This window comes from Vanessa atalanta, chromosome 20 (genome assembly GCF_905147765.1).
Source record: "Vanessa atalanta chromosome 20, ilVanAtal1.2, whole genome shotgun sequence".
Lineage (NCBI taxonomy): Eukaryota > Metazoa > Arthropoda > Insecta > Lepidoptera > Nymphalidae > Vanessa > Vanessa atalanta.
This window is the reverse complement of record NC_061890.1, coordinates 2,320,026-2,335,910: the sequence shown is the minus strand read 5'-3', so window position 1 is coordinate 2,335,910 and position 15,885 is coordinate 2,320,026. Positions and strand designations below refer to the sequence as shown.

At 31.7% G+C, this 15,885-nt stretch overlaps 1 protein-coding gene across 3 annotated transcripts in view; it reads right to left on the bottom strand.

Annotated features, from left to right (window-relative positions):
- The window catches only part of LOC125072051, a 38,689-nt gene extending 23,181 nt beyond the window's left edge, over window positions 1-15,508 (bottom strand). For 2 of the 3 annotated variants that reach the window (XM_047682533.1, XM_047682535.1), the window contains exons 1-4: window positions 15,442-15,508; window positions 15,139-15,194; window positions 14,680-14,852; window positions 13,745-14,099 (exon numbers count right to left, since the gene is read on the bottom strand). In XM_047682533.1, coding sequence (XP_047538489.1) covers window positions 13,745-14,099; window positions 14,680-14,852; window positions 15,139-15,194; window positions 15,442-15,486 — 629 coding nt within the window. In that variant the 5' untranslated portion in view covers window positions 15,487-15,508. Of the gene's footprint in view, window positions 1-13,744; window positions 14,100-14,679; window positions 14,853-15,138; window positions 15,195-15,296; window positions 15,342-15,441 lie in introns of those variants that run through there. The other variant, XM_047682534.1, reaches the window with a different exon arrangement.
- Between the last annotated feature and the right edge of the window lie 377 nt (window positions 15,509-15,885).

Sequence of the window (15,885 nt, the reverse complement as noted above, 5' to 3'; positions counted from 1 at the left end):
TCAGCTAGGAATGGGTGAACGACCAGCCGTGGCCGCGTAGCTCCGCGCCACATCCAATATGGAAGTCTGTATTGCAGTCTTATATTATTTTTATCGCTCACAGCGATGGGTATATCGTTTTTGAGAGTAGATCAATGGGTCGGCATTATATATTTCAAACAAAACTACTCCTGGTATTTAATCTACTAATTATATATAATTAGTAGATTTTTTATACACTCATATGTCGTTTGAAATGTTTCCATCAAATCTTGCAAATTTAAAACCAGTTTCAACCAACCGGGGCCAAAATTTGCACCAACTTTTGGTGTTGATAGTACCATCTAACATCAGAGCAATACTTGAGTAAAGTATATTTAAGTTTAATTTGATTACTTATTAAAGGTAAAAACTATTTACCAACCTCTGGTATTTTTCTGTATAATTGACACCATCTCTCTATCTAAATAGCTATTTTAATATAGGTATCCAGACAGGCAATTGGGCCACCTGACGATAAGTGGTCACGCCATCGACATTGGCGCTGTATGAAATATTAACCATTCCTCAGATCGCCAATGTTCCACCAACCTTGGAAATCAAGATGTAATGTCCTTTGTACTAATTACACTGCCTTAATCACACTCAAATAAAACACAACAATAACACAACAAAGCAAGGCGGTAGAATATCTGATGAGTGGCGTAACTAACCAGACGGTCTTCCCCAAAGCCCTACCACCAAGTAATTCATTAAATGATTGATTTGAACTATTTAAATTCGCAGCCGTGGGACACAAACAGACGTACTTATCTCGATACTAATCAAAAATCGATTTGTATAAATTATTTACATTTAATAACTATTAAAAAGAATATCTACCAGCCATTAACAAATATTTGACACAAAAACATCATTTAAAACCCGTACACTTATTTTGATTGGCGCCATTACTGACCTTCAAATCTAACCTATGAATTGGGACCTCGATTTCTAAGCGCACGACCGTTATATAACAACAGTCTAATATAGTTCTTAATGCGCTGAAAATAAAGGCTATAAAAATACGTATTAAATTAAATATTCTTTAGTAAGTAATGACCCATTATTGCGCTCGGGTTTCGTTTGGAAATGACTAATATACTTTTTCAATACTATTCTCTTTGTATCGCAGGTGTTAGGTGCTTATGTCCTTTTCGATATATGAAAACGTAAATGTAAATTTTCATGATGGTGAGAATTTGAGACGTGAAAGCGTAACGAACAAACAAACACACTTTTCACATTTATAATTTGTTTAGTTTTTACTCTAAAGAACAAATGAGTTATGTCGTTAGAGCTGATAACAAATTCTAACAATCAAATAACCCAGGAATTTTGCGATTAGCATTTTTAACGTATATTTGTGTGTGATACATACATTCATCTTCTAAAATCCCCGCTTCTTAATATGCACTTATAAATTTAACAACATTACAAAAACTTGAAATATTTTCTTGAACTAATTCAAATTTTCCGCATTGCTGGGCTAAGGGCCTCCTCTCCCTTTGAGGAGAAGGTTTGGAGCATATTCCAACACGCTGCTCCAATGCACGTTGGCGGAATACACATGTGGCAGAATCTCGTTGAAATTAGACACATGCAGGTTTCCTCATGATGTTTACCTTCACCGCCGAGCACGAGATGAATTATAAACACAAATTAAGCACGTGAAAATTCAGTGGTGCCTGCCTGGGTTTGAACCCGAAATCATCGGTTAAGATGCACGCGTTCTAACCACTGGGCCATCTCGGCCCTTGAACTAATTCAATAGGATAAAATATAATACACAGGCTAATTTTATTATTATTAGCCATAAGCCTTTTAGATAAAAATTCAGGCCCTAATACGTAAATTTACTTATCGGCTATCGCCGAGTTTACAATATCTAATTTTAATCAAATAATTCCGCCATATTGAAGACACATGTTTCGTGTTTTTAAGCAATATCTAATACCCTCGTTATATTAGAGCCAACGCCAAGAATCTGTCTATTATAAATTTTTCTGCAGGTTTTATAACAAGGCAGGTTCACTATCGAAATTTTAGTATGACCGTCTTAGGATTTTAGAGGGTAGAGGCTTGAACAAATTAACTCCAAGATTACCGTTGGAAGTAAAGCTATAATAATACGCTTTATTTATATGGGCTATCTGGTACATAAGTTGTAATATAATTAAATTTTACAAGGCAATTGAACCACGAATGACATGATATGATATATTCTAGACCGATGGAGAGTAACCCGAGACGGGAAGGGCCAGGGCATTGCAGATTATACGACTTATCGGCGCCATAGTAATTATTGGTATAATATTAACCAGATATATAATATTGTTTATATAACACAGTTTAATGTCAAGAATATTTATATACTATGTATTATAAAATGACCTCATTTACGGGGAATTTAATCATTAAATACTCAAAATTATATTACTTGAAATGAATTAAACAATTTTACTAGTAAACTCCGACCCCAGGGGTTGTTGCCCCCAGCTTGTAATATATAGTTAACTAGAAGCCACTTGACTTACTGTGGCTCCATCGTACTTTGATTTATGTTGTGTTTGGGTATAAGCCTATGAAACACGGTGAATACAAAAATAGAAATTTCATTATAAAAGAATCAGCGGTTTTTTACGTGATGCGCGCTCAAAAAAAAAACATATTTTTAGTAGCCTGTAGTTACACTGGCTCACTCTCCGTTCAAGCCGGAACACAACAATACTAAATATTGCTACTTAGCGGTAGAATATGAGTGGGTGGTACCTAATCAAACGGGTTTGCACAAAACCCTATCACCAAGTAAATATACAAGTGTTATAAAGTAACTAAAGTAAAGTATAAAGTAACTCTGTCTGTCACGGCGAAACCAATCAGCCGATATTGTTAAAATTTGGTATGAAGCTAGCTATAAACCCCAAGAAATTACAAAGGATATATTAGTAAAAAGACCATGCAAGTAAAAACGCAAGTAAAACCGCGGGCGATAAATACACATAGCATAATATAAAAACATTGACAGCATGATGAAGCGTCACTCCAATTTTATACTATTTTTGCTACCCCGATTATGTTTGAGTTATTATTTTTTCTATAAAGGCAGAAAATTTAAGATCTTCACCCGGTATAACGTCTCCTTACCACGTCAATACGCCACCACTACCTCTAGTTGATGATCTTTAGGATTGGTTCCATAATTTAAATACCTATACACGTTACTGAGGATTATTATATATTCATAATGAACATTTATCTAGATCACGCCTGATCTTCGTTTATACCCATGTCTTTACTTGGCTGTGTATCGGAAAAACGCTCCTTCTGTTGTCTGCATCATGAATGTTTAATGTGTTAATACGTCACGATGACAATTGATGAAATATTGCATAATCATTACCATGACTGTATTGTTATGGGATATCAATGGAAAATAACCTACATTAGTAAATAATAATATATCACAAATGTATCTCCTTATTAAATATGTCGCAAGATTGAAGTTAAAGTTATGATACAAAACTGAAATTATTTTGGGTAGGTACCACGCATTAATTCTACCGCCAAACCGCAATATAATTGCAGTGTTCCGGTTTCAAGGTTTAGTGAGTGTAACTACAGGAACAAGGGACATAGCATCTTAGTTCCCAGGTTTAGTGGTAAGTAAAAGATGGCTAATACTTCTTACACTGACAGCGAAAAGCGATATAGAAAATCATAGATATAGCTAAAATTTAAAGTCATACATGTCCACTGTCATGCAATATCTTCAATAAACTTGTAATTTAATTAGACACGTTCAACATATTTCAATACAAAAAATATCAAGAAAGAGCGAACAGTGTGAACTGTGTTTCATGTTTTATGTGTTTTACAACTATAGCTATAACTTATATATAACTTGGACTATATCATATATAACGTAGACTTATTTTAAATATTGTTAAACGTGCTGTAATATCGAATTAGGACCATGTCCTGTAATGATATGCATACAGTTTTGTACTATAAATAAATAAATTGTACCAAATTCGTACTTTGAGCAAATTTCCACAACCGCAAATCACGTCATTACAAATGCTTAAATAGTTGTCTGCTAACCAAAAATAACCGGTTGGCGAGTGACTGGTACCCGGAAAAGTTATTAGAATTGAATTCGATGGTAGATGGGAGCTTCTTACATTTAGTAGCAATGTTTGATATTGTCCTAACTTGGAGAAACAGTTGTTATTCAACCGCAACATTGTGGTTAAATCCTCCGTGTACAAAATATTGTGAATTACATGCAACGGATAATTATTTTCATAGTCAATTTGTATCTGGTCCCAAGCAACATGCACGACCGATACAGAAAATATACTTATAAGCACGTTCACTGACATGAGAAATTAAGAAATACACAACAAAATTATGTTTAATTGGGTATTACAAACGCAAAAATAACCAATGGCACTTCAATAAAATTAGATGTGGTTACGAATTCTCAGGCCTTCATTTATTTTGTTCCACGAATTCACATCAATAATAACTTCACGTCAGACGAGTAACTGTGCGCCCCTAACTGACAGTATCAACAATCCTTCAAAGTCAGTCTTTTTAGTAAAAATCTAATTCTAATTCCATTATTCATCATTAATCTTGATCTTTTACGATTTATTTAGGGTCGGCGCAGTGTAAGCTGCATGTAAATTGATTCCGCCGTCCCTTCTTGCGGATGCGTTAACCGATGGGATGCTATCCCGACACCAGACGAACGCTTAAAACGCTTCATTGGAAGGTTCAGAAAAATTCACACGGTTTAAAATGGTATATCCGGCCGATAAAACACTAATAACGTCCATTCCATGTTTAGAGAATTCATCTATAAATAAAATAATAAGTATTTATGTATGTATGGTAATAAACATTTATGATTACTCTCTCCGATATTTATTTCCACAATAAGCCTTCCTTATATAATTAATTTATCATTATCAATTATTTAACCAATTATCAGAATCAGAACCTAAGATGTTAACATAAATTATATTAACTTTCTCACCCACCAAACACTTATTGTTGTTTGGCGTTGGATTAAGCAGTAAGTGGTTCATAACCATAAGGGCTTGCACGAGACTCTATCACCAACTAAATTACTGTATTTCGACACAGTTATAACTTCTGATATACTTTCAGGACCGGGTTAAACATGTCGGGTCCCTAATCGATGCAAGTCTCCCAATTTTTTTTATCGCAACGGAGTCTATATTACTGTAAGAGAAAGATGTGATATCACTCTATTCAAATAAGAACAATATTTGACGTCAACAATTTCATTAATAACGATTTTAAAGCCTTACTTCCTACATTGCCTTACGGATAATCTGCATAAATTAACGCTCTACATGATATATAAATTCAAAATCACATAATATGTCGCACAGGTGGTATAACAAGAAACAAATGACTATTATACACAAGCGAAACCCTAATCAATATGAAAATAAATAGTAACGTCTATTACAGCACGTTCATATAATGTAATCTCATCAGTCAATCACGTACAAACATATTGTCTTGTTCAAACGCCCGCATGTCGAGTGAAAGTAGCCTATTGGTATGATCGACTCCACAGAGGATATATAATTGGTATAGAAACTCTTACATAATATGAATTGTATAATGCTATTTAATTTTAATTTCAAGTAGTAGTTAAGTAGGGCTCATTACAAGAGACCTATTCCAAGTTTAATGATATTCTGGATATCAGAGAATTTTGTTGTGTCTGTTGTGTATTTATAATCAACAGTCATTTTAGAAGGGATTATTTTTATGAACAGTTTCAAAATTATCATTAAAAGAAGAGTTAGTGTCTTAATTCGTAAGCGTTAATCAAAGGATTAACTTTTTTGAGAAGGGCTACAGAATATATAGCCATTTTCTTTGATATAAATAATATGATTTCGTCTTTTTTGTGTTATGTCATATAAGTAGGTGGACTGGCAAATAGGCCAAGTGATAGTAAGTAGTCACCACTGCCCAAAGACTATAGCAGCTGAATTTTTTTAACGATCAATTACACCGCCAATGCAGCATCCAACTTGTGAACTAAGATGTTATGTCCCTTGTGCCTGTAGTTAGACTGGCTCACACGCTCTTCAAATCAAACTCAACAATACTTAGTATTGCTGTTTAGCAATAGAATAAATGATGAGTGGATGGTACCTACCAAAACAAACTTGCAAAACGCCCCAACACCAAATTAAACTGAAAAATCCTTTTAAAGGATGCCGTACCTATAGATATTTTTATAATAATATCATCATTATAACGTGTAACAATTATATTGAGTATTTCGGTTAAATTATTATAAAAATATTTGTATATAATTACAATGGTTTTATTTTTTAAGCTAATGATGATAGTGCACATATACATATGTCAAAAACATAGTAGATATGAAAAATATCTAACGATATTCCATTTTACATTACATAATATATTTCACCTTATATCGATAGTATTTAGATAAATACTATCGATTTAAGAAACAAAAATGTAATTTTCTCAGATTCGCGCTTCTGAATGCCACATGACGATATAGAAAAAAAAAACGAATTAAAAAGTATGAATAACATTACACTTTAGAGAAAAGTTACTTAAAAAAATAAAATACTAAAACGGTTTTTTTATAATTTAATTTGTATTTTTTTAATATTTTCTTTAGGCATTATGAGATAAAAAATTTCATTTACACAACATAACTATAAATAAGTTCTATAAACGTTGACGATATGTTTGACAATGCCACACAATTTCTTGTTCCTCAACGAGGTATTCATTAGTTTAACACGTCGTGGGAGAGAATCCACCATTGTTTTCTAATTAACCTCGTGGATTTTATTCAGTTACCGACTACAGGATCTTGCATACACGAGATAGTTCATACAAGATCGTGAAGACATTTTATCGTAAGGTTATAAGTGATCCTTCAACATTACTATGACAATAATAAATGTAAATATTATGATCCTCTGCCCAAAGGTTGCCTGGAAGAGATCGCTGCTGAGCGATAAGGCCGCCTGTTGCACCTCATGCCACTTTGTGTAGCAATAATGTAATTTGTGAAAGTGCAATAAAGGATAAATAAATAAATAAATAAATATTCATTCAATAAGAACCATTTGATATAAAATAAAGCTCAGATTTACTACAATATCGGTGTCATATTTTAACGGCGGCTATATATACGTTATGTCATAGGCAGGTCGACGTGCAAATAGGCCATAGGATGATAAGGGATCACCACTGTCTATAGCCTATGGCGCATTTACGTGGGATCCCTGTGTTTTGAAACACATATGCACTTTTATATTCTTATAGCCTCCATCGGGAAGAACATCATTGTCGTCAATATATGGCAACATATGCATTTTTTACATTTATAGCAACCGCTATGTGTTATCGCTCTCCTAGCAAACCACGGTTAATTTGAAAATTTTACGAGGGAACGGTCGATTCCTTATTCATAAATATCTAAGAACAATTGTATACAAATATAATATAAAATTACTACAATAGTTTATCGTCAGTACTTAGTGTAAACCAACTTAAATTTTTCACACGTTGTCGAAGGTCATTACTTTATCGAGATGCTCATACGCGTTAACAATTGCAAGTTGCAACAACATTTTCTTTCAAACAATTTATTAATTTATACTTTAAATCATTTTAGAACACAAGAAAATTATTTACATATTACGTACCTAAATAGTTGGTAAGATTAACAGTAATTAAAGCGATAGAAGTGCTTTTATATGTTGTTTAAAAATAGTACTGAAATGGAATATAAATTATTTTTAATTATTTATTTATTATTAAAAACGGATATTTCATTTATGTGCGTGAAGAAATTGTGTTATTTTCCTAAATGCTAATGTAACAATACTCAACCTCGACTCAACCAGCTATCCAATAATTCAACACCAAGTAATTATTATTATTATAAACAGGATATCTCTAATTAATTATTTAACACATACTTAGTTCGAATACTTATTATATATTTAAATGCGTCACCGTAAACCAATACGCGATATTTGATAACAGTTATTTGTCCAAGTGTGATTCAAGGATAGGTTTTGTTCGGTTTAAAATAACATTATTATACGGTACACTTAAAAGTCACTCGTTTAGCTACTTCGTTACACGAAGACTTGGGTTTACTAAATCTGTTTACGTGTCTTATTAGTCACTGTCAGAGACTACAACGATACACATCCTTAGAATTATTTCAGGATTATTTATAACGGTTGGTATGCGGTTTCAGTCGGATTAAATGTTATTGAACATAGGGTTGTATTGCAATTTTATATAGTCCTGGACATTACTCAATGAATACGATTTTTTTTAAATAGAATATAATCCATGAAAGTATAATAATATATATATCTATAAGTTTCATGAATTTCTATTATAATTTATAATTCGACAGCAATGTGGATCGAATGTTTAAATCCATAGTCCATTAATATATAAATATCATTTCGTACGCAGTATTTTGTAGCTACTATATGGGTATCGTTAAAAATTGGTAACGAAACAGCGTAAAATAATCATTCGTTATTTTATAAATAAAACCTATCACAAAAAAAAAACAGTGTCACGATTCACGACGTTCTCAACTGGTTGTGAAACGACGGTTTCCTTTTTCTCGTTTCTTCAAGTTCAAGAATACTTTTCAAACATTTGACTAGTTGTTTAACTGGATCTGTGTTGCGAGACTGCATTATTTCGATGAGAAGTTTTTGCACTTAACTAGATATATTTTTAGAAATAATAATTTGCGTTTGCGCAAAACACGATGTAAGGATGAAATGCTCTTGTCCTTATTATTTATATTTTGCTTTATATATGTATAAATTTTGCTTTATATATATTTTGCTCAGTTATATAGTTATTGTTGTATTTTTCATTAGAATTTAGAGAACTGGTAGTTTTAAAACGAAATGGCTTAGTAGTTGGATCAATAATGATCCTTAACACAAGGTCACCTTCTCAAATTGATGTACGTATCTTTAATTTGCTTGACATTATAGATAGCGTAACTACACCACGGTGTATAACGGTGGTAACTTTACTCCCAAATCAATCCTTTCACATGAAGATTAAAGAAAACCTTATGTCTACTTATTCATAATTTTTGATATTTGTGATAATTTTGATAAACTGCAATGGAGTTATATGGTGAAATAAACTTTTAATCCTTATCACTGGTACTGGTACTAATCAATTCAGAATCTTATACTTTTTAATGAGATCCTTAACTTGGAAACCTTGGCATAAAATTTCTCTACAAAGACACTAACGATTCATTTTATTTTAATGTTTGGAGCGTCCGTCGGACGTCGCAATGGCATTAAAGGATTCTTTGTGGTAAAGAATATTAATGATGGTGTATGTCTACGATGCCAACGTGTTTTATATTCATTCAACGTCAGAATAACTAATTATCACGCATAGTGTACTCAGATCTCATATCTCAGAGGAAAATCAAAAGCATCTGCTGCATGATGTGTCGTAAACAAGATCGTATGAGATTGAGATACCACGTGTTTCTGAAGATTAGCAATTCACTCAAATTCCGACATTGCTAGAGCCATTTTTCGAGAATACAGTAGCTTTATATCAGACAAATAATTGTTCTCCTGATCTATTTAGGTTAAGTTTGACAAGTCTTGAGGATGAGAACAGGCACAGGATCAATGCTAAATTTGTTTTGTAAAGCATGGGGTTGAAAACATTGGCAACATCGACACCCAATGACATAATTTGACACGATAACGTATCTTATCCAGAACCTAAGATACTACAGCCTTATTTGCTAGCAATGGATCAAGGAAGCTGTAAAGGTTCCTGATTGAATATCTTATCACTTCTAAAAACTTATAATGAACGTAAACAATTATACTTGTTTGTGTTTTGTTATACAATAACCATAAAATTAACAATAATGAATTGGTGATTTCTTTTTCATAAAATAAGTTAATGATAGAAATGTATAAATAAAATTTTATTCTATGAATATAATCCTAATATTGGAAGATTTATGAATCAGTTTTATTTATACACGGGCAAGAAGCTGGTACGTGAAAATAAAACTTGATATGTATGAAAATATTACCAGATGCATCTTTTGGATCAATAAGGTGTGGTATTCTCTGTTCGCACGCTCCTTAATGGGGCAATGGTCACAACATGTTCAGTCTGGTCAACTCTTGTATACATTGATATAAATAAGACGATTTCTTTTTCATCTTTCAGCAATATATTTTTAGACTATTTGTACATTATTTAAAAGAAACAATGAACACAATATGAACCAATTTGTCTGAAGCTAGTATTTTATTTACTGGCTGTTCAAATAATTAAATATTCTACTATTGTTCTTTTTATTATAATTTTCAATATATACTTTCGAATAACGTGCCTGATGCCTTTTATTACTACAGAAGTGCACTGCACCTAATAATTTCAAAAGAAAGATATTTTACTCAAAAATTCGCCACATTTGATAAAGTTCATGAACAATTTATCGATTGTTATTGATAATAATTATCCAACACGCATTTGTTGCTATTACAAATAAACACACGAAACATAAATATCAGTTAAGCATCCTGTTTTAAGTCGACTTTTTACAAGTTCGTTTACGGATGAAAAGCTTCACTTCACACATTACTCCAGAAATTGAATTCTACCAAGAAAATACAGAAAGAAATCTCCAATGTGCCTTGTTATTCTACTAATTAATGTTTATAACCATTGTGTATAATTCAATCTCTGAATCCAGCATAAAAATCAGTAAACGCTAACATTTATATTTTTTTATCATCTAAATCTGGTACTTATAAAGAAAGCATCTTGGTCACTATTTTTACGTAACCTTTAGTGTTTTTAATTAGAGAATGCTCCAATTACGCATACAATTGATATCAAATACTATGTACATTGTATACTCAGACTGCAAGATACTAAGCAATAATAAAAGAAAGTTCACTAATTGAGCCAAAAACATACAGATCTTCATTTAGCTTGACGTTTTAACAATCAGTAATTTTGTTTAGTCTCCGACCTAGTGATATCGCTTGGAAATAAATTCAATAGTTCAAAGATGCATCATTTGGTCAAAAGATTTCGTAAACATAAATCTATTAAAAATGAGATAAATGTAGTAAAATGAAATAGGTCAAATGTTTTAGTGGTAATTGAAATTGACTAACTTCGCTTTAATGACGAAATAAATTTCAAATAGATCATGTTATAAATGGGTTTCACATTTTTTTGACCCATTTACACGATCTAAGGTTAAGAAAAAAGTTGTGACAGTTTATCTTTTACTCGATACTTCTTAATAACGGTTTCACTCATATTTATCTTTACAATACGGGTACTTTAAGTTTGTATATTTATAAAGTGGATCTTGTATGTTAAACTAAGTCCATTTTGGTCAACTTATAACAGCTTGTTTGTTACTGTTGAGTCAGTGACAGAAGAATGACGCGAATTGCGATATAAATTGGAGGACCAATTGAGACTTCACAGGTTTTCGGCGAGAGCGTTTGCTATGTAGCAGTTTTACTGACACTAATGTATACTTAATATTATAAATGCGAAAGCAACTCTGATACCTCTTCACGTTAAACCACTGAACTGATTTAGATACAATTTGTTACGTATATACATAGTTTGATTGGCGTATGAAGTCTATTTATTTTTTTTATTTAATTCGCCTCTCGGATTATAAAATGGATGTTTGTTTGTTTTATCAATTTCAAGCGGGTAAAGCCGCAGGTTCAGTTAGTGATTAATATAATTTGTTAAGTTCTGAAAAACGTCATTCCTTTTATATTTATTTAACTTGCAATATTTATTTGTTAGCTTGTTTAGGTTTAATCTTGCAAATGAATTAAGCACATTGGTTCAGATCCAATGACAATACATTTTTATGTTGTTTGACTCGGTTCTAAAGCCTAGATCAACTCCAGCCGACGAAAAACCTTAACATTCAACAGCATAGACACGAAATTTTGTATTCTATAATAGCTTGTTTTTTTAAAGGTTTTTACTATATATTATTTTAATATAATCTGTAATATTCATACTTGTAACCAAATTAAAATAATTAATTGCTATTTTAATTGGTGACATTTTGATCTCCATGTGTGGCCTTAATAGTAACGACAGTTACGTCACAAGCAAATAACGAGTTGATTCATACTCATTCTTTAATTGTAATCGTTTTAAATCTGCACATTGGATGAACGTTGATGCAAAAAACCTTACGTTTTACTGTCTATACATTAACCATTTAAAAAAGTGATTTTTAAAAAGAATAACTGTCAAATTTAAGAAAACAACAAATGAATTTTTAAATTGTTTTCTGTTTTTCAATAAATCACTTATAAAGCAATGTACTGAACAAGAGTTTAAATTTTTGTTTGTTTTTTTTAATAATCAGATTTTAAAGTTTTAAATTATTTATTATCTATGCAATATATACGAATATCATCCAAGAATAATATTTTATCTATTAATGTAGATTAATCGCTTTGATTCTGTATTCAGAAGCGACTCGTATAAGAGTGTCCTTGAAATGTCACTATTTATTACAAGCCCTTGCTTATCTTTATTTTGCTAAAATTTCATACAGTAAATATTGTAATAGTTTACTTAACACGATATTTTTAATTCCGTAATGTTAAAATATGAAGTTATCGACTGTTATGATTTCGTAAGGAAATATTTGAAATAATTGCTTTATACAGACGATAAGTTCAGTTAAATGCAACGTTTAAATTTTTTATTCAATCTAAATATAAAGGATGAATGAAACACAATAAATCTACTTTCGACTAACACGCTGTAGTGGTATGTTAACACGAGAAAGCAAGTAACGAGACACTAAGTAAAAATTTTGTTACATCTGTGTATAGACGCTAAACACTAATGACAATAACACCTCGAACACACTACACTTATTAAATTCGATCACACAACACCAGTAGACACTAGTTATAAACACACCATTATTAAAAGTTCGTTTCGTTTTTTTTTAAAGTTCGAAATAATAAAGCGCCGGCCAACAGGACACGTCCGCGGCCAACCGTGGCAAACAAACTTGCTGTACGGTCGCTCAAAACTCAAAAGTCTGGTCTCACATTTCTTATATAATACGACAAATTTCAATAGACTCAAGTGATTCGATTTAACTTACGGTACGATAGCGCATCGTAAAAGTCGTATTATAGTACGAGTAAAACATTCCCCACCGCAAAGAGAGACAACACACGTAGTGTATATACATTGACATGAGTGCGAAAGAGAAAGCAGTATAGTTAAGTGGCAGGTATACAAGGCACAGACAAACATTTTTCGTCACGTGTGACTTCGTATAGTTACGGTTATTGTGCCAAGTCTATCTGCGACTCTATGAGTATACATTAAAGGTTAAATTACAATGACCCGAATAATTTAACATGACTTATCTTTTGTTTGTGACAATGGCGGGAAAACTTAAGTTGATAAAACAAAATACAATCGCCTGATTAAATTAGTTAAGCAAATTTTACTTTGAGATTATTATTTATTAAGTATCCTTATAAGTACTTCAAAACATGTAAATACAAGAGATTTCAAACACCACTAAAATGGATAAATGATAATAGTTTTGTTTAATACTTACCGAATATTAATTGATGGTATTTTTTTCTCACTCTTTAAATTCGCGTTTGTCCAAACAGTATTGTTGTTTACATATTTTTCACGTTTTAATTTAACTTTCTCTGGAACTTTCGGCTTCAAAGATGGCGGCAGTAAGGAATCTGGAGTTTTTGGCGCCGGTTTTGGCGGTGCGGGTGCTTTTTTTAATATCTTCAAAACATTGGAGCTGAGGTCGTTTTTAACCGTTCTACTACCCCCATAGTCTGGCGAAGTAGGCGTGTTGCTCAAAGGTCTGGGAGATTCCAAGTTTTTATCAATTCGAAGGCTTAGATTTCTTTCACTATTCCGTCTTCTGATCTTTGTTTCAGTTTGAGGTACTTATAAGAAATAAAAAATAAAATAGTATGTATTAAACATAAACATAATGTTTTTATAATTAAGGCCTACCAAAAATATACCTAATTAGCTATTTTTTTACTGGTAGGGTGGAAATCGAGTTAACTATAAATTCCTGCGACCTTAAAACATTATATAAAGATATTTAGAAAATTATAACAATCTTAATCGACTAGGTACTATAAATCATAGGATTTTTTAATAAAAATTTACGAAGAAGCTATTTTTAGGTACGTAATACTCATACTGACTAAAATATTGTATGATACTTGTAGCCGGATTTTGACATACGAGTAAATTCTTCGGTAAATCAAATCTTAGGGCTCAACTTCAAGCTTATTAAATTGCACCTGAGAATATTTCTAATTTAAAAACTGTGTGATTAGACAGGACAGGTTTTTGTACCCTCCAGCTGCGTCGGTCTCGTGATTATTTGCCTACATTTCCTTGATAGTAACCTTAGACATCTTGTTTAATACATAATATATTCCACCCGAGCAAAAAGATTATCAATTAATATATAATAATAAATTGTACAAATAAAAAGTATGACATATTTACCGGTTCTTGGTCTATTTCTTGTAACAGGCTTAGTCTCCGCACTACCTATTTTGTTTGTTTCTTGAACCGAGAAGGAAGTGGCGGTTGGAACCGCCTTGCTTCGAGAGCTGAAGGTTGTCTTAAAAAAATTTGCCGCTATGCCTTTACGGATGAATGAAGAACTTTGCGGTTGCCTATAAAAAAATATAAATGCAGAGATACCAGGTTTCGAACCAGTGATGTTAAAATCGAAATAGCATATTTTGCTACGGAACTACGTAACTATACAATTTATGAACAGCGCCATCTATAAGAAAGGAGCCAAAGTTTACTTCATTTCGTAATAGATGGCACTACCAGTTAACAAATCTAATAAAACATTGTAATAATATTTGCAATTAGTTTAGAAATTATCGTACGATAAATAAATGTTATTAGTACATAGTAGATAATAATTATTTATTAATAATCATGACTTACTGGACTTTGATGTTACTAGGCACCTTTGGCACCTTCTGCTGCATAACCTCCTCGATCTATAAAAAAAAAAAAAACAAATACTATTAACAACTAATCCAATTGGTGTATTTTATTTATCTGCATGGATAATCTGCAGCATACATAAATAAACAACACACATTTTCACAGCTCATGACATAAGCTTTTTTACACGATTTTTTTCGTAGAAACGATGCACTGTAAATTGCACAATAATTCTATTTTACCCACTATTGGTTATCGCAAATTATTATCATTATTGATTACTTAATTGTTTATATTTACCACGATAAAATTATATTCTCTTGTCCTTCTGACTCCTGTCCACATGATTATCTTAAGTACGATAATATGATCGTTAGACTTATATTCTACCGAAATTATTCGTGTTTATTATCCCACAAATCTAGTACCTACTTAAGGTATTTTTATTCAAATAGTTTTGATTTCACTTTGACATTGTACTTTTTTTTTTGTTTAAAATCTATGGTAAGTACCTATACATACAAAGTTTAAACATTTCTATTAATGTACGTAAAAAAATTGCTATAATAACCAAGTGACAGATAAATGAACACCATATTTTTTAAAAAATACGACACGAACGTCTTTTATGATTTATATAAAAAGTTTTAATAATTACAAAAAATTATGCCTATCGCTATCAATGTATTTTTATTTTTTTGTTTATTTGTGTGGTTTATTTTGACTAAGATTAATATTGATAAA